Below are 20,608 nucleotides of genomic sequence, written 5' to 3'. Positions count from 1 at the left end.
TACATATGTAGGCTTTCACTCCTGCAAATCACTATTGTATTATCAACTCTGTTCGTAAAAATGAAAAGGTTTAAAGCCCCTGAGGGACCAAAAAGCCTTGAGTAAATTTAAGACTATGACTAAGCAGATAACTCCAGGACTGGAAAGTCCATCTACAGGGTGTCTCAGTTAAGCGTTTCAGAACTTCTAAGAGGGGTAGGGGGCACCCTGACGACTCGAAATCATATAGCAATGTGGGGTCGGAAATGCTTTCCTGAAGCGGTGACGTACACAGAAGCACCATAAAGAAAAGAGACCGNGGGGTCATATGCATCTGGAAAAAATTAAAAAAAGTGGTAGTAATATTAATGAATTTCGTTTATTATTATGATTGTTTCTGCCAGAATATTTTTTTCTCTAAGTAAATAAATGAAGATCCGAATGTGGAGGATATGAAATTTTAATTTGATAGTGAAAACTAATATTAAGAAATTTTCAGCTTCTTTGCAACAAAATTGATACCAGTTATTATTTTTTTCTAGGTGCGTAAGAATCCTGTAATATATACTCCCTTTAATTTAATAAGCGTTGCGATTAAGGCAACTTATTTCTAATTCATGATCATTGTATCCTTTTATTTTTATAATCATCATGGGTGAAAGTGAGATGGAAAAAGAAGACAGACTGGTAGAAAAAACCATTTCGGTTTTTACTTGTTTTCGGGTGTAGTTAACCTATTCTTTTTTTTTTAAACTATTAAACAATATCTACACTTGCTTCGGAACGAAGCAGTTTTATATATATGCCATAATTGTAAAAAAATCTTGGTAGTTACAAAAATTATTGTTTCTCGTAAAAAAAAAACATACCAGAATGAAATATCTTTCGTACCAGTTTTTGCTCTTTTCCGTTTTGGTACATATGTAGGCTTTCAGTCCTGCAAATCACTATTGTATTATCAACTCTGTTCGTACCAATGAAAAGGTTTAAAGCCCCTGAGGGACCTAAAAGCCTTGAGTAAATTTAAGACTATGACTAAGCAGTTAACTCCAGGACTGAAAAGTCCATCTATAATCAAGACGCAAAATAGAAAAAACTTTTAACATTTAATTTTTAGCTATTCTTATTTTTATCCAATTTGCGGGAATAATAAAGTATCTATAACTACTAATTTTTTCTAACGAATACAATTTATATATTAAATTGCTTCTTTTTCGAGTAAAGATAAATAGCAGTAAATTGCTTATTGTTTAGAATGGATTTACTCTTTCAAAAAATTATCTATTATTGAAATAGTTCTACTACCAGCGTTTTCTCTTGTCCGTCTCACTTTCAAGCCTGGTAAACTCGTGGTGATTCTTATAGGGCGTGGGCGAAATTATTCTTAGTCTGCAAGTTTTACTATTTAATTCGCTAAAGTTTTGCAGAAAACGTAGCAGTTGGTATCCACGTCAAATCATATTTTGTTTACCCAACGGGAAGAGTAATAAGATTACGTCAGAGAGTTTAACAGAAATCAATTAAATGACCCATTTAATCCGAAACACAAAATTAATACCTGAAAAAAGAAGGTAGCATAAATTTGTATATGTTACGGTGAATGACCGAAATCTGGAGAATGTCGACTCTCACCGGTGAATGTCAACAATCACATAGTCGCTTTGGTGAATGTTCGAAATATTTGTTATATCCAATTTTATATTAATTTATTCGTTTATATTATTAAATTTATTTGATATATTTATTCTATATTTAAATACTTACGGACGATAGATTAGAAGAAACATCAGTGTTTGGAGTATCGGGCAAATATATACCGGGCAATGGCACTTGGACTTAAAAAAACATCAGTGTAGGGTATACCGAGCCACTTAATGTTAGGTGTCACTGCCCGGTATACCCTACACTGATGTTTTTTAAGGTTAAGTGCCACTGCCCGGTATACATTTGCTCGGTATACCCTACACTGATGTATTTTTAAGGTCAAGTGCCATTGCCCTGGTATATATTTGCCCGATACTTGGTGTATACCGGGCAGTGTCACTTAACCTTAAGAAAACATCAGTGTAGGGTATACCGAGCAAATGTATACCAGGCAAATGTAAATGTATGGCCCGATACTCCAAACACTGATGTTTCTTCTGATCTATCGGCAGTAAGTATTAAAATATCGAATACCACGAATAAATTCATATCAAATCGAATGTAAAAAATATTTCGGACATTCACCAAAGCGACTATGTGATTGTTGACATTCACCGGTGAAAGTCAGAAATAAGGGTATTTGGAAAATATTTCGGACATACACCAAGCGACTACGTGAATGTTGACATTCACCGGTGAATGTCGACATTTTCGAGACTTCGGTCATTCACCGTAACATGTATACCAAATGGATATCTCTTCCTGCTATATACAACTTTAACTTTAAAAAGCCAACGTGTCATATAGTCATGCTGCCTGTCAACTACGACTCCTTTTGCAAAGTATTTCATAGAGTGGTAGATATTTAAAAACTGAAGATTTCACAATTTGTGGCAATTATGGCAACATTTTAAAAGCCTTACCACGAAAGAGCTGGGACAAAGTGGTAATACATATGAGCTTTTAATTTACGTGCAGTTGGGAGGAAAATAAGTTTAAATGAATAAAAAAAATATACATTAAATTATAAGCTTAGCTATCACAAGAATAAATTTTTACAAAAGGCGTAGAAAGTTGGCAGCCTTGTATTTCTGATCCAAATACAAAAACGTCAATACAGTAGAGGTACCTTGTTTCTGCAAGCTTAATCCTCACCATGAACTAATTGAATATGCTATCACTTTTTTTTTCTTCTTGAAACGAAACTCTAGCTTTAACACGTTGAATGTCAAGCTAATTTTACATGGCTCGCTCGTCTGGCCACATGGTAAGTAATTACAAGCTAAATTTGCAAATATTAGACAGATTTTGGTAATTCTTAAAAGGTCTAATAAAATTCTTCTAAATTGAATTTATTAAATCCAGAATCACAATTAATAAGCAACCACTTGAAAATATTTATTCGCTGTCCGTTGGTATCTCTGTGTATATAAATAAAACTATTTTTGTGTGTTCTATATTGCATTTTTTTCTTCAAACCATTTTAGTAACGATAATAATTTAAAAAAAACAGTAAAAATTAACTGGAATTAAGTGTTTCTAATAACGGGGGGTCTGCGGTCACCGGTGACCCCCGTGTCGCTCCGAACAAACTCAGTGCCTTTCACCGGTGACCCCCATGGCATTCAACGGGCTAAAAGGTGAGAATTGAAACTAAAAACATTAGGTATTAGTTTTTCTTTAAAAAAATTACTATTTTATTGCATTAAGAAGCAGTTTTTTTTTAACATATTTAGAACATTGAACAATAGAGTAATCTTTGTTTCGATCGTATACTTTGTTGACTTTAGTATTGTAAATCTTTCTGAGATGAAATCTTATCTTGAATTCTTTTGAGAAAAGTATGCTAACTGGAAAGAAAGAGTTTTGAATTTCGAAATATGTTGCGAGCACAAGGTCATGATTGAAAGACCTTGACATAAATTACCTAATCATTAAGAAATAAATCTAGTGCAAGATGTTTCAAGATTTTCGAAAGGGGTCAGCACTTGATTTAGTTCTAAGTTTTCTCAAAAACTTGGCAATTTACATTTTATTTTTATTTGGTTATTCTAACTGTAACTTTATCTTTATTTATTTTTCCGCTATGGGGCCTCGGGGCACTGTCAGATTTTGGTATTGCCACCGAATACAGAAAGGCTCCTGTGTGTTGGCACGCAGAGTGTCTTCTGATGAAGTACTGTCTTGCTAACACACATATCTTAAAATATTCTTCGTATTTCAGACTTTTTAAATTAAAATAAAACAAATTTGGGTTTAGCTGCTTTTAGCTCTTTTCTATTTTAATTTATTATTTTAAATGTTATTTACTTATTTCTTGTCTCTTTCTGAATTTGTGTAAATCCAGTTTCATTCTTTGATAAGATATCACATATTTAGATAATACGTTATTATAGAAAATTTAAATACTTTAAGTAAAAATTATATCCACGTAAAAATAAGTGACACTAATATATATATTATGAAAGCAAAAAATTATTATCAATATATGTATTATAGCTTGCTTAAAAATATTATAGATTGTTTGTTTAATGATACTATAGCATGGATTTTAGCTACTATTAAAATATATTTTCAAGACTTGAAATTTATATAAAAATATTTTTAATGTATGAGGAAAATCTTTAAAATTATTTACTTATTAAAGCAGAAAATATAAAATAATCTTAACTATGCATAAAATTAAGACAAGCCTAGGCTAGTCTAATGTTAGGTAACTTTAATTCTTTCAAGCTCATATAGCAATATCTCATGTATGTTAAGTAAATATCCCGTAATAGATTAATGCAGATAAATATCTAAAACATTTTATGCTAGTCTTTGGCTTAGTACCTTTATTTCTCACAAACTCTTATTGTCATCTAATATTTTTCTTTAATGCATGTTGAGTAAACAATTCAAGAAAAAAAATCACGAATCAGACATTTGTAAATATTAAAATATTTCTAAATTAGGAAAAATCACGTAAAGTTTAATTTTGTTTTTATTTCTTAACATACTAATAGTATTGCATTTTACTCTTATAAACCGCAGAACAGAAATGCATAAACTCGTATAATATCAATAACTTAGGGGAACATTTTTTTTGCGCATGAGATTTTTGAACTGATATAAGATATTTTCGTGTAGTTAATTTCAAACTTGGTGAATCGTCTTCCAACACTTGTAATTAAAAAAAGAAAAGGTGGGCAACAATTTGCCTGATTGATATTGCATTTTTATTAATAATTACTTTCACGTTTGAATGAGTCGCATGAGTTGAAACAGCAACATGACTTTTCAAAATGAAGAGTCTGATACGAGTTCATTTACAAAAATAAAATTTTACGCCAAGAGCCTGAAAACTGGCACGGTGACGAAATTTTCTCAAAACTACTTAAAATTTCATAAAGATAATTTCAAATTGTTTTTATAAAATTAGTTTTAAAATTTTCACACCCCCTTAAACGAAATGAAAAAAAAATATTTAGCAGATATTAATAATTCACAGTATGCATATTTTTAAAAATGTAGCTATTTTTATAAAAACAATTTCCAGGCTGTGCTTGCAGCGTGACATATCAGGTCTTAAGATTTAAAGAAATTTATCAGATTTAAAGAAAAGAATTCAAACAGTGCTACTTAATGATGACTTTGACTTTTCAAGATGACTTTTCAAAATGAAGAGTCGAAATTTTTTTTTCTTTGATTAATCCTATGTCAAGGTCTCGAAACAATTTGAACCACTTCTTGTTCTGTGCTTAATTTCGAAAACCTGATTTTTACCCCTTCTCTTCCTCTTCATGCAACAGGAATGTTTATAAATCCTCAAAAGCCAGAAGATGTATCTACCCTTCATGTAAAGTAAGTCTTAGAATAGTTTTATGACAATATTAATTATCCATAGCAGATAGTTACTTTTAGCAGTAATGATGCCGAATATGTTGATATAATTGACCAATAACATTTTATACATTTTCCGGGAAATATTTCCCAAGTAGTAGACAAAAGATAATTGTTGTGAAAAATATATAATAATCTGCAATATCTTTGCACATCAGCATATTATTAACAACAGGGGTCGGAGAATGAAAATCCAGAAAATATGAAAAATTATGTTATATGTAAGAAATTTTCTTCTCTCATATGAACTATTAAATTTCCCTTAAAATAGGAATAAATATTTATTTTACTTTTTTTTTGCCTAACATGTTCTATTTTCATTTCAATTTTTCTGGGTGCTCCTCACACTATTGTATTGATATATTTTGCTTTGGTTATACTAAAACGATATTAGAAAGCACTCTTTTTAGCGGATATAATAGTGTGGGCTGATGACGAGATTATATCTTTTCCTAACTTCGTTTCTCACCTGTTTAAGTTTTATTTTAAATTTATTNTATATATATATATATATATTGCTCATAAGCTGAAAGTATATAGAACTCATAAAATATTTTAAAAAAAAGAATGAAAGAAAAAAAAAGAGTTTTATTTAAAAAATAAAAAATTAAAATTTCTTTTTGCGGATATAATCGTGTGATGACGAGATTATGTCTTTTCGTTATTTTGATTTCCAGCTTTTTAATTATTTTTTAAAAATATTTTATTTTAATAATTTTTCTTCTCGTTTCATAAATATTTATTGTATCATTTTCTATGTTTTTTTCAATATTTCTAACTTAACTTAAAATTTATGTAACAAATTGTGTATAAACGGTTTTGAGTTCGTGAACCTATTCAGTGTTTGAACCTATTCAGTAAAACTCGAGTTTTTATTTGGCTAGAATTTCCGGGTAGTAAATGTAAATCATAATGCATCAGCAAAGTAACTCATAAAATTTTCTATCACTCTAAATGTTCAAGTAAAACTGCTCTAATAAATCTGAAAATGGTAGCCGGAATTTTTCCCTTTAATTTCTTTTTACTTTCGATGAAGGAGCAGATAGCACCAAAGGCTAGGTACACTGTGCGCAATGGCATTGGCACGGTAGGCAGGAATAACTCAGGATAATTTGTTTCCTAAAAAAAAGGAATACAATTGGTACGAAAACCATTTCTAGCTTTCAAAATTTGAACCCCTTAATATTAATTTTACTTTTTGCATATTTTGCCATATCTTGAGAACGTTTGAAACGAATTTAAAAAAAATTTTTTTAAGTCAAAATTTATAAAATTCGTTTATCCCAGATAATTCCGTGCCAAAAAAAACCTTCAGGAATTATTTATTATTTTTTACTATTTTATATAATAAAAATCGGAAATTATTAAATAGTTGAGTCTACTAATTTTCACATAATTTTAGCGAATGTAATTTTGCAAGAAATTTTTTTAAATAAGACAAAAATCTGTTGCTATTCGGTAGATTTCGCTCAAATTTTGCATTTTTCCTTGCAAAATTGCACTCTTTAAAATCATGTGAAAAAATACATGTCTTACAATTCAAAAGTTTTTCTACTATTATTAAATAAAAAAGATAAAAATAATAAATATTTACTTAAAGCTACTTTTTTACATGGAATCATCTTTGGATAAACGAATTTATAAATATGTGCAAATGTTTCTCAATTTGCTAAAAAGTTCTCGAGATACGTATAATAATAAAAGTCCAAACATTGGATCACTCTCCCGAATAAACTATTTGGGACCATATGTTCCAGATTGGGTCTACCACCTATGTTTTAGAGGTCAAAAATCCAAATCCAAAAAATTCAGAAAAGTAAATTTTCATGTCTGATTTCATAATTTTAAATATCGTCTGAGCTAATAAATTGGTATATTTGAAGTTATCCCCCCTAAACATTCAGATTGAGTACTAGAACGTGAGGACAGATCATTAAATCAAAAGTTACTCACGGTTGGCTGTTTATTATTTTTTTTTTGAGGAATGTGCAACTCCGTCTGACTGTAAGCTATTTGTCTCATTGTTTTTTTTTTGAATGATGACTAGTGTTTATTTTTCCAGCTTTCAAGATAAAATATTTAATATTTAAGAAGCAGAAGAAAAATTGGCATGTTTTCAAATATCAAAGTAGTTCGTTAAAAACAAGACATATAATAAGCAACAAACGAAAGTTCAATGCTAGGTAAGTATATGAATTGTTTAATTTTAATTTACTATATTCGACTATTTGATTAAAATACAATTTGCATTTATAACCTATACATTTTATTCAAGACAGGTTGTTAAATCAACAATTTTAGTAATACATTGAAAAATTATGATATTTATTCTGTTGCTTTACGTATTTTTTATAAAACTACACATACTCGTTTATATCACGATGAATGCAAAAATAAAATATCACGCCATTCACATAAAATAAAATGTTACTATTCATCGTGATAGTAAAATTTATTCTTCATTAAAATTAAAATTAGTTAAAATGTTTCAGATCACCAATACATCTAAATTTAAATATAAATAAAAAGGTAGGCCTCCTAAAAATAGAAAATATTTATCTACATGCGTCTGTTATACTATTTTAATTTTACTACTACTAAAGAAAAACAAACTCGGAAAGTTTAAAAAATTGTGAGGTACATGCTTCAGTTGAAATAGGGTATCTACCAGTCACAAACATTTTCGTGAATAATCTTTCAGATAATATGATCCATCGATCAAATTTTTTAAAAATTAAATAAAATTTCATTTTAATCTGAATCTTACATCTTAAAAAAAAGCAAGAATGATTTAAATGACATACATGCCAGCCACCAGTGAGGATTGAACTCACGACCCCTGGTTTACGAGACTAGTGCTCTAACCACTGAGCTATGATGGCTCGGATGCGCTATCAAAAATAACAATACACTATTTTGTAATATGGAATAATCTTCCAGATAATATGCTCCATTCATCAGCATTTTTAGAAATTAAATAAAATTATATAATAATTTGAGTCCTCACTGCTTTAAGCAAAAGAGAGATTGACTTAAATGATATACATGCCAGCCACCAGTGAGGATTGAACTCACGACCCCCGGTTTGCGAGACCAGTGCTCTAACCACTGAGCTATGATGGCTCTGATGATCTATCAAAAATAACAATACACTATTTTGTAATATGGAATAATCTTCCAGGTAATATGCTCCATTTATCAGCATTTTTAGAAATTAAATAAAATTAGATAATAATTTGAGTCCTCACTGCTTCAAGCAAAAGAGAGAATAATTTAAAAGAACCAGCCACCAGTGAGGATTGAACTCACGACCCCTGGTTTACGAGACCATTGCTCTAACCACGGAGCTATGATGGCTCTGATGCGCTATCAAAAATAACAATACACTATTTTGTAATATGGAATAATCTTCCAGATAATATGCTCCATTTATCAGCAGTTTTAGAAATTAAATAAAATTAGAAATTAATTTGAGTCCTCACGCTTTAAGCAAAAGAGAGAATAATTTAAAAGAACCAGCCACCAGTGAGGATTGAACTCACGACCCCTGGTTTACGAGACCATTGCTCTAACCACTGAGCTATGATGGCTCTAATCGTAAATTATAGAAAACCTTGTGAATACGCATTGGAATTACTATACAATATACATTTTATTTTTCAAGCACTTTTTATTCTTCAAACTTTCTTGCCTAGAACACTCGATTAAAGCTGTAAAAATGATTATCCCTAAAATTGTGTATATAGCCATAATAAGTTATGTTAATTTGATTTCAGTATGAAATCCTCGAATTTTTATGACAAAAACAACATAATCTAAATAGTATCAGATAAAAAGTTCATGTATTTAAATTCTAAAAACTTAGAAAATCATAAATAATTTATAAATCGATTCAAATTTTCTTTTCAAAGGAGATTAAAATAAAAAAAAAATTTTTTTTTTGGACAGAAATTAGCTTAAAAATTGTTTATATCCTAGAAACTTTGAGATATTTCTTTATTTAAATTTTTTTTTACAGTCAGAAATTGGTTGCTTAGCAACCTAGTGAAATTTGAATTAGTCAATAGGTTACCTTAAAATATTAATTTACGCTGGCGACTTCTTCTGGCGGTTTTCTGAACTATCGCCAAATATATAAACCTTTATTGTGACCCAATTTAAGACACAATTTTTTCAAAATTTTGTCTACCCCCTCCCCATAATTCAAGTGTCTGGATTCCAAATTTGTAAAAAAAAATACATGTTTATTCAGAGAAAGTACGTTTTTGTGTATGATTTCGTAACTTAATTAATAATTAGCTCTAATTAATTAGCATATTTGAGGTCACCCCCCGGAACCATTAAGATTGACACTTAGTTCGTGAAAATCCGATCATTAGAACGAAAGTTATTCAGGGTGATATCTTTTTTTTTTTGCGGACTGTACAATCTAAATAGCTAATATACTTTTTTAAAAGCCAATAAAAACATTGATAGAATTCTTCTACATAAGTACAATACTATGTTTTTGATGATAAAATACTATGTCTTTGATGATAATAATACTATGTCTTTGTGCTAGAACATTGTGTTCATTGGCGAGCGAGCGCAGCGAGCCATGGTTCATGGCGTGAACCCCATAGGATTGCGTAGCAATTCTCGGGGATTGGCGAGCGTTAGCGAACAGGGGAGGAGCCTCCTAGCATGGAATAATCTTCCAGATAATATGCTCCATTCATCAGCATTTTTAGAAATTAAATAAAATTATAAAATAATTTGAGTCCTCACTGCTTTAAGCAAATGAGAGAATGACTTAAACGATATATATGCCAGCCACCAGTGAGGATTGAACTCACAACCCCTGGTTTACGAGACCAGTGCTCTAACCACTGAGCTATGATGGCTCGGATGCGCTATCAGAAATAATAATGCACTATTTTGTAATATAGATTAATCTTTTAGATGGCATGTTTCATTCAACAAAATTTTTACAAATTAAATACATTTGAGTCCTCACTTTTTTTTGAAAAAAAAAGTTCTAAAGTTATTCAATGTGATACGTTTTATTGCGCACTGTACACTGCAACTACCACAATCGGCAGATTATGGTATTAATCAGAGTGCTTCCATATCATGCTCCAAAACCATCCTACCTAGCTCGGACTCAAATAACTCTGCAGCAACCGGAGACATTACGTTAGAAAAAAATTCTAGCTACTTAGTTATGATTCAAGAGAATGCAATAAGATCAGTCGTCAATCCTTTAGCAAGGGGATTCGAACTGAAGTCAAAGCTGTTTTGGATGAATACTTTAACCCTCCCCACGCCTATTAGTTTTGCACTATGTTATGAAAACATTAAAAAAGCAGTCGCAACCAGTCGTGAGATTTTTATAACCGTCGTTGAACAGCCGACCAAGGTTTACGACTACCGAATTTCATCTCCGGAGACTAGTAATTTTTCTCCCTATCCAGAAGATAGGGTGATTTTCGTAGCAAGTGTTCGGAGAAATATGCTTTTATGGAGAACTTTTTAATGGAAGTAACCCGTATCTGCATTACACCGAGAGAAAACCACGAAAACTTCCCACAATTAGCATGACGGCAAGGGGATTCTAACCCGGTTCACTTTATTGGGAAGTGAACGCTCCATTCCCTGAACCATCTTAGCTGTCAGTCGTGAGGTTTTATTTTATTTTATTTTATAACCGTCGTTGAACAGCCGATCCAATTTTAGGGTTTACTCCTACTAATCTTCAAAAACGTAGCCTTGTTATTTTGTACCCAACCCAGAAGACAAGGGAACTCCTGGATTAAGTATTGGAAGAAATTTGCCTTCGTGGAGGACTTTTGTTGGAACTAACCCGCATTTGTGCTACATGGAAAGGAAGACCACGAGAACTTCCCACGATCAATCTGACTGCAAGGGGACTCTGACCCATGATCCATCTGTCTTTGAGGATATTTCATGTCAGCATAATGGTCAGTGCAAGCTGGATGCGGAATTCGTATCGAACAGCCATCACCGGGATTCGAGCCAGGTTCACCTCTTTGGAAGGCGCACGTTCTATCCCCTGAGCCATCGCGGCTTAGTCGTGAGAGTTGGAAAAAAATCATCTGCAATTTAAAGACTAGTGTTTCAGGAGCTGTTTGTTTCGCAATATTTATTCACTTATTTATTGGTATCCGCAAGATATTTGTGTACTATCAAGTCGAACAGGAAAAACTATGCAAAGTGCTTCTAATTCACACCAAATCATTTCATATTGTACCCAGTTACATTATAACCTGTAATATTTTATCGAATTTAAAACAAAAGGTTAACTTTTTTTTAAAAAAAATTGTTGAAATTAGTGTTTTAGAACGTATGGTTAAAATAATCTGTGACGCTGTATATTCGCAAAATTAACTTATCATGAAAGTTTGATTTCGGCCAAAGGTGTCGAGGAGATTTTACACTAGAACCACACATACATATACAGACCTATGCGTTGGATACAAAAACATCTTATAAGCCTAATTGTTTATCGTTATAGTTTATCCATATTTGGTTATTTGTATACAGATAAAAAAAATATGGGCAAGACTTAGTTAATAACACCGTCTTCTTAATATTCACTCGGTACGAGTTGATACTACGTAAAATAACCGTAACAACACCTGACAGTGTTTCAACTCATTCTTAATTCAATTCATTTATGTTCATATTGGTATACAAAATGTATGTGTAAATTATCTTTAAATTTAAATGTAGTAAAAATGATATTAAATGCAAAATGACCGTAATTTTTATTTTATTTTGTAACCGGCATTGAACAGACGACCCAATTTAAAGTTAGCAACTATCAGTAATCAACTCCGTAGCCTTCGAAACATGAACTCAACCCAGAAGACAAAGGAGTTCTTAGATCAAACATAGGAACAAACTAGCCTTTACTGAGGACTTTGGTGATGAAACCAACAAACATTTGCGTTACATGGAAAAACCAATCAAACTTCCCACAGTTAGCCAGATGGGGAGGGGATTATGAACCCCTGAATCGATATGTCAGCACTATGTTCAGTGTGAGCTGGGAGCACAATTCGTAACAGCCAGCCACCACTGGGATTCATACCTGGTTCCCCTCATTGGATTGATTGATTTACTGAAATTACATACATTTGCTGACTTGTGTGCTCAATATAGGCTTATAAGTCATTGTCAAGTAGAAAATACAGATAGAACAATTCAGAGAAAGACATCACAAAGAATGCATCCAGGGTTACGGCGGGATTCGAACCCGCTACCTCCACGCTTAACAGAGCGTTTGGACCGGCGATACCGCTCGGTCAGGGAGCCCCCCCCCCTGATTGGGAGATGAATATAAAAATTCCGGTCATTTTAAGTCACAAATCTAGTTATGAATCACATGAAAATATTGATTATACATAGGCTGGCAAATAAATTTTTTCCCAAATAAACTATTCATCAGTTTTATCATTGTTGTCGTAAAATTCAACTGCCTACTTTTTGCCATGCTTTGTACCAAGATAATGTTAGTAGGTTAGGGATTATAGAAATTCGAGGTGAGAAGATTAGTGATGTGTCACAATTCGTGCGGACCTATATTTTGCACGAATTAATTCCTTAGAAAGAAAAAAGCTTATCCAAATTTCGTAAACAACAATTTTTTATTCTTTGTTTGGAATAAGGTATAAAAATGGAATTTGTGGAAGAAAAAATACTTAAAAATTCTTCTTTGACAATTTATAAACTTCTCTTGACACGGTGTTTGTTACCTTATTTTGTGGATTATGAACTCATTCGCTGTAATTGTTTTGACAACTTGACTGAATGTTTTATATTTTCAACGGAAAAAAAATATTTTTTTTGAGTCTCCTATTAAAAGAAACATTAAAATAGGAAAATCACGTAGTAAACTAACTTTGTTACGATCATAACTTTTTATGAAGTTTATAATTGGAAAGAAATCAACGAGTTTTTAGTAATATAAATTTTAATTACCTTGCTTGGATTGCGGCAAATATGTTAAAAACTATTCCGTCGTTTCCTGAAAAGTTTAAAAGCCAAAGTAAGTTAGATTTTTTCATAAAAACTACTTAAAATGTATTCATTCTGTAAACATATTCCTACGTTTTATTTCATTTATATGTAATCAAGCACAATGATTATGTATCTACTGTTCTTTTTGCACAACAGATTTTAAAAGTCTAATTTTATGTTCATTATTCACGAATATTTTTTTTAATATTAAGGTTTTCTTATTTCATGGAATCTTGAAAAATAGTAGTGAATTTGTCATTTCAGTAGAATATATACTTTTATAATATCTAAAGCTTTAGCTATAAAGCGGCATCGTTCTCTTGACAAAAATAAACAGCAAATATGAATATTTTTGTTACGATGTCGAGGTAACAACAATCTTGATTAAAACCTTCATTTACTTCAAAAATATACAAATTGTAAATAAAAGTCAACGTGTTTCAAGCGCTCTGAAACAGGCTCTCATTTTTAAGACTCGCTAATATGAATCAGAAGACTGCTATTTTTAATTTATATATTTTTGAAAAGATTGAAGTTTTTAGTCAAGTAATATCGTACCACTTCAGTTTTATTTATTAATTATTTAGTAATAACAAATATGTTGGGTTGTTCTATTTCTTGCAAAAGTTGAAAAAAGTAATTCCTCTAAATTTTTAAATGTTTTTCGTGGCCTGCAGTGCATTTAAACTAATATATTTTATGGTTAATATTTCAACTATATGTTAATTTAAGCAAACTAGAATCAAAAAATATTATAAATAGACAAAAATACAAGTAATTTAATTATTGTAATTTTACCCAATTAAATAGTTGTGCAGTGCAAAAAAGGTAGGCTTCTTAATAACTACTAATCATAATCATGAATTTTTACGTATTTAAGTTTACTCTTAATGTTTCAAAAGTTTTACCCTAATTATCCTACTTAGTTGGTTCAAAATATATTTTAAACAGCATAATCAGACACAGAAACGAACTTTCTATGAATAAAAATTTTTTTTGTTGAGGAATTCAGCTACAGCGATCGAAAGTTTTGACTCCAATGTAATCTCCAGTTTTGTATAGCTCAAAAAAGTTGTAAATGTAAATTTTTATATCTCAAGAACTATTCTACCTATACCTTTCAAACTATGATTTTCTTTTTAAAATTACGTGCTTTAAAATTTAACTGCTATTTCATACAAAACAATTTTTTTCGATCATTAGTAAATTAATTTATAACGAAAAATAATAAATAATTATAAAAATAGTTCTTCTTCATCGAGTTATTACTGGATGAGCAGGTTTTATAATTGCAAACGAAATTGCTTTCGTTTAGTTTTGTTATATGCGGTAATATTGCTAAGTACTCAAAACATAAACATTAAAAGAAAAATATAAACAAAAGAGCTACTAAAACTTAAAATATTAAAAGGCTCAGACTTTAACCCGATCTCCAGCCGAGACTATTAGAATCATATTTTCAAAATCTTTGTGCCATCCCCTCACTCATTATTTGAACATCACGAAATCCTAATATGTTGAAATACCGGAAAAATATGTTTTGTCTTGAGTCTAGTTTCGTAGCTTTAAAAATCATATGCTCCAATTAATTAGCTAATTTAACCCTTTAAAGCAGATGGAACACCAATATTTCTTTTATATATTTTTTCTGGCTCTCTAATTTCAAGCAAAAATAGGCTTTGCCTTTTTTAACTATCTAATAGTTACTACAAAAATCTGTTAGATTATCGGAATTATATTTGCAATAAAATATAAAACACTAAAAAGTAGTTTAAATGTTGCTACAATCATATTCAAAAATTTATCAGTAATTGATTTTGTGCGTTAAAGAAATTTCAATGATGAATAACTCTTTTTCTTAGATCTAAATAATTGCAAACTTGAATTTTTTTTTATTTCATAACCATAAATTATTAAAATTCCAAATACAATATTTTTAATTTTTCAGCCTAAATCGGTACAAAATAATAAAATGTTTAATAATAATTCCGTGTCTAAGTGTTAATAAGGTTCGAAACGCAAACCATGAAAAATAAATCCGATTGCTGAAAATCTCATAATTAAATCAAAAGCGATTTAGATTGTTTTTTTCTTTGCGTGCTGCGTATGAAAATAGAATTTTTTTAATTCAGCAAAAAAAAATATATATATATATTATGTTTAATAGTCATATTTTCAGCATTATGTTTTTTAATATTTCATAAAATGAATAGGGCAGTCGAACCAATTCTGAGATCACATTTGTCAAGCGCATCACATCTGGAGGGCGCCCTCATATCTGTGCCACAGCAGTTTTTTTAAACATTAATTATGAACGTTAAAAAATAATTTTATCGTCCTTTTTTAGTTTTATTTTTCATGAATATCTTCCACTATTTCAAAATGAATACATTTACTTGTAAACTTCGTTAAGAATGTTATTAATGTATTAGTCGTCTATTTTGATTGTAAACATTGTTGAACTATTAAACTGCGGTTATAAAATAAAACACTGTTAAACGACTATTATAAAATAAAATAGCTCAGTGTGCAACTCTAGTGTGACGTAAACAAAACGACTACAATTACAACGGAGTTAAAATTTGGATAAGGAGAGTACTAAGACGACAAGATTGGTAACGACAAGATTCGAACCCGCTACCATAGTGCTTGGCGAAAGGACTATACTGCTGTTGCTATTTGATTTTGAAACATTAAAAAAGAATCCGGCTTTATCCTATAAATCTATGCATTGCAACGTTATTTCTCCACATAAATTCCTATTTTTTTTTCAGAATGGGAGAGATATTATTTTCCGAGGAGGTATGTTTTGGTGTTGTTGGGATTTTTGGGCATGTTCAGTATATATGCAATGAGGGTGAATATCAGTATGACTATAGTGGCAATGGTGAACCAAACGGCAGTGGCATTTCCTAACAACTCACATAGTGAAACCAAAGAGTGCCTTAATTTGGATTACGACAATGAACTAGTTCAGAGCAATGGATTTAAGGTAAGTAATTATAGTAGTAAATATGTTCCGTGGAACCCTACAGTTCAGCAGAAGAGTTGAGAGGATTCCGAGAGTTAAAACATTTTTAATATATATATATATATATATATATTAAATCATCGATTATTATTAAAGTATCAGTTAATTTATTTATATTGGAAGGAATTCCTTCGTTAAATGTAACTCCTGGTATTTTTGTATAAAGTTTTTGAAACACTCCATAGCACCAAACTATATTTTTAGGGAAAGGATTAATCATTTTATAATCAATGAGCTTTTTTACAAATTCAGTTTTCCCACACCCCGTTGGACCACCAACGATCATTGTAAAGGGGGACCTTAACTTTAACATTTCCCTCACAACACTAAGTTCAATTGTGAAATATGCTACTATTGAAAAATTAAACAAATATTTTGAAAAAATAATCCTGGAAGAAAGAAAAAATAATTACTGAATAATTTTTTTAAAAATAAATGCAGCACCTAAAAATAATTTACAATTCCTAAACGTATATTGAATGAATAAACAATAATAAATCTATAAACAGGATATGCTTGAAAAAAGAAGAAAGTTATATACATTTAAAATTGCTTCAAATAAACTTTTTATTAACATAAGTGAGTAAGATGGCATTTGATTCAAGATACTTTAATACAACAATAATCAAGTACAAAAAAAATTTAACTTTCAAATACTATAGTACAATCAGTTCCTCTTCTTCTATTCACTTATAGTAGGCAATAGTGTCCAAAAGCGACAGTACTGACTTTATCCTCGAAAACATAGCGCTTTTGGTCATGGGGGGATAGAGCCAATTTATTGAGTGTTATACTATACAAATTATGTTTCTTTGATCTTATACAATTCATTTTTACAAGAAGCTCATTATTTTGAAAAAGACATCTTTTATAATCTTCTATATCAATTTTAGTTTCGATAGCCCCTCGTTTCACTCCCTTTAATTTTTTGATTGTTTTAACCCCTACTCTATATGTATACATTTTCGATCTAAGACCTATAAATTCAGACATAACTTCCCCTTTCGTTTCGTCCTTCATTTTCCCTAAGACCTTCTTGTTAACAAGAGGTATTCCATAAATATTATCTTCAGGATATTCTGATGTATCAAATTTATCTATATCCTTAAGCATATCCTTATATACATCTTCAGTTTCTATATTATATATGAAGCTATCTGTATCGGTATATAAAAGCTGTAACGAATTTGAATATTTTTGTTTCATATATCTATAATGAAATTCATACATAAGAGTTTTGGAGAGATCCAAAACAGCCATACCTACCGTTATTGGTTTGTTAAATTTTAATACTGTTTTGTGCATATGTAAAGCTACCAAGTTCTCATTGAATATCGTACGATCATGAAAGTTAGATCTAGCTATCCATTTTTCGGCACTTTTCCCATTATTTACTAGTTTTATCTCTACCCTCTTTCTGATGTTCTCCATCGTTTTACCAAATACAGAATTATTCATCAATTTGAAAAAATTTTTTTCANTATTTATTATTAAATTCTACATTAAATTACCTTCAATTTGATATATAAACGTTTGTATTTAAGTGAAAATTAATATACTCTACAAGCACACAAAGTTGAAAAACATGAAACTTTCAAAAAGTGTCCACACTTTTGGCCACCACTGTATACAGAGAGATACTGTATAAACAAAGTTTAAACAATTTAATTACAGGTTAAATTTGAATTTCGAACTGAAATCAATATGTAAATTATTAATCAACTGATAACCAATAAATTAAATTAATTTATCAAATAGCTAATAATCAAAATACACCAAGTGGTTTACACAAGAAAGATGCTGCATAGTGGTGTCGTCTGTAGTAAATAAATTTAATTATAATTTTGCCGATTTGATCAATTTAATTATAATAAATTTAATTATAATTGCCTAATTGTCTTTCTAAGTGTTGGCTTGTGATATTTATTTATTAATTTTAACTTAAATTTGGAGCTGAATAACCGCATCTGACTCTTGACATTACTAAATTCAAACCAATCAGTCATTCTTTGCAACATCGAATGCAATTTATGTTTCTGCTCAGTTTTAAAACAGTATTTTTCTTGACTGTTAAGAGAAGTTCATTTAATTTTAGGGTGAACAGTACAACTGGGACACCACAACGCAGACCACAATTCTAGGATCTTACTATTATGGCTATGTTTTGACACAGTTGCCTGGAGGCATCATTGCTGAAAAATTTGGAGCCAAGTGGGTATTTGGCTGTGGAATACTGACTACAGCAATAATCTCTTTATTAATCCCTCTTACAGCCAGTTTTGGAAGTCTTGCTTTAACCTGCATTCGTGTCATCCAAGGACTTGCAGACGTAAGCTAAATATATCTTTAATATGCATGCATAGTTACGACCTTTACAAAATTTTAAACTATTAATGAGGTTTAATCTAACAAAATATTCAATATCAATGATTCGTAACATTCAGATTAATCAGGCGAATGCCTACAGGGCAACCTTTCGAAAACCTGCCAAAGTTGTAGATCATCCTGCCGTAAACCATTGCCTATAAATAGTCTCGCAAATATTTACCCTGGTAGCAAAGAAATATCAATTTTATGTCAAAAACACGTTTATTTCACCTTTAAATTTTATAAAGCATTCGTAAAATTTAAGTAAAATTTTAAGTAAACAAATTCATTTCTTTTACGAATGTTTGACAACCACCTTTACTATTTAAAAATGAGTACGTTATTTTTTCAGATTATTTGCAACAGTACGTCAGAATGTACGAAAGTTGAAACGTCAAATTAACCGAAATTTAAATGGTAAATTTGCTTCGCCAACAATCAACAGATTCACTTTTACTAATTCTAAATAGTAAATATTCTTTCGTCAATCTTTCATAAAATATACAAAACCAATCGTAAAAAAATGGTAGTTGATAAAATAAATTCCGTTAATATTACGTAAAATATACCATATCTGGTTTTACCAAATATCTCAATGGTAATATCATTCCGTCAATAATCTCTCTATTTATATTTCTCTTACACGGCGACAAAAAAAACCTCATTACAACTACCCGAATGGCAACGATTGAAAATCGACCAATGATTGCCGCTAAAAATGTCACATGCCAAATCTAGTTGACATGGCTCAACATACAGCGCTTTTAAAAACGGAAACTGAAATAACCAGAGAGAGCATTCTCACCAAGTGTGATCTGCTGATGACAACCTAAACAATATGGAAATGAATGGGGGAAAACTGGATCCAACCACGTGATTTTCCGGCCAATGAAAATGCGCCGACAACAATGGAAAACGGTGTCAGATCATTATGATTTTATGTTATATAGAGAAACGTTTTCCTAAAATACTAATTTAAAAAAAAAAAAAAAAAAAGTTGTTACATGGATTTGAATGATTGTTTTGAATTCTTAGAATTTTGTGCATTTGCAATGTACCTAAGTTAGTAGCGAGCGAAGCAAGCTTGGTTTGCGAAGTAAACAATATAAGATTGCGTAGCAATTTTCGGGGGTTGGCGAGCGTTAGCGTGCAGGGGGCGCAGCCCACTAGTATGAAAAATTTACGTAAAAAGCATATTGACTACCGATTTCCCGAAATTTTAGAATTAATTTCGTATCAAACTACATGGGTAGGATCTAAATATTATTAAATATTCTATATAAATATAACTAAATATCCTATTTCTTAGGGCATAACTATCCCAGCAATTAACGTCGCCATAAGCAGGTGGTCACCAAAAAGTGAGCGAAGCAGAGTTTCTACCGTCATCTTCTCTGGAGCTCAAATCGGAACTGTAATTGCTCTGCCTATTTCTGGACTTCTCTCTGTGACAGATGTCCTCGGAGGATGGCCGTCTGTATTCTACGTCTTTGGTGCGTATAATACATATTCAAACTACGTTAAAATCCGCCAAAGTAGTTGTGGTTTTCTCATAACCATTCTGTCAGCCCAAATTGGAATATGTTTCCCCGACCTTATTTTTTTCTTCAAAATGGTAACAAAATTGAAGATAATTAAGATGCATTTTAATATATATATATATATATATATACAAGAAAACAC

General features: G+C 30.7%; 1 protein-coding gene and 5 non-coding genes across 7 annotated transcripts in view; 1 reads left to right on the top strand and 5 right to left on the bottom strand.

The window, feature by feature from the left end:
• Positions 1 to 5,324: 5,324 nt before the first annotated feature.
• The window catches only part of LOC107448212 (putative inorganic phosphate cotransporter), a 30,297-nt gene continuing 15,013 nt past the window's right edge, over positions 5,325 to 20,608 (top strand). Inside the window, exons 1-5 of one of the 2 annotated variants that reach the window (XM_016063335.4) lie at positions 5,325 to 5,466; positions 7,568 to 7,688; positions 16,302 to 16,519; positions 18,654 to 18,887; positions 20,235 to 20,418. In XM_016063335.4, the coding sequence (XP_015918821.1) occupies positions 7,682 to 7,688; positions 16,302 to 16,519; positions 18,654 to 18,887; positions 20,235 to 20,418 (643 nt within the window). In that variant the 5' untranslated portion in view covers positions 5,325 to 5,466; positions 7,568 to 7,681. Of the gene's footprint in view, positions 5,467 to 7,567; positions 7,689 to 12,910; positions 13,556 to 16,301; positions 16,520 to 18,653; positions 18,888 to 20,234; positions 20,419 to 20,608 lie in introns of those variants that run through there. The other variant, XM_016063334.4, reaches the window with a different exon arrangement.
• Positions 8,315 to 8,387, bottom strand: TRNAT-CGU (transfer RNA threonine (anticodon CGU)). The gene has a single exon. It is a non-coding gene; the product is annotated as a tRNA-Thr (tRNA).
• TRNAA-CGC (transfer RNA alanine (anticodon CGC)) lies at positions 8,556 to 8,628 on the bottom strand. Its single transcript has one exon. It is a non-coding gene; the product is annotated as a tRNA-Ala (tRNA).
• Positions 8,790 to 8,862, bottom strand: TRNAT-CGU (transfer RNA threonine (anticodon CGU)). Its single transcript has one exon. It is a non-coding gene; the product is annotated as a tRNA-Thr (tRNA).
• TRNAT-CGU (transfer RNA threonine (anticodon CGU)) lies at positions 9,023 to 9,095 on the bottom strand. Its single transcript has one exon. It is a non-coding gene; the product is annotated as a tRNA-Thr (tRNA).
• TRNAT-CGU (transfer RNA threonine (anticodon CGU)) lies at positions 10,316 to 10,388 on the bottom strand. Its single transcript has one exon. It is a non-coding gene; the product is annotated as a tRNA-Thr (tRNA).

The sequence above is a fragment of the Parasteatoda tepidariorum genome, chromosome 6, assembly GCF_043381705.1.
Source record: "Parasteatoda tepidariorum isolate YZ-2023 chromosome 6, CAS_Ptep_4.0, whole genome shotgun sequence".
Lineage (NCBI taxonomy): Eukaryota > Metazoa > Arthropoda > Arachnida > Araneae > Theridiidae > Parasteatoda > Parasteatoda tepidariorum.
This window is presented reverse-complemented; position numbering and strand designations above follow the sequence as displayed.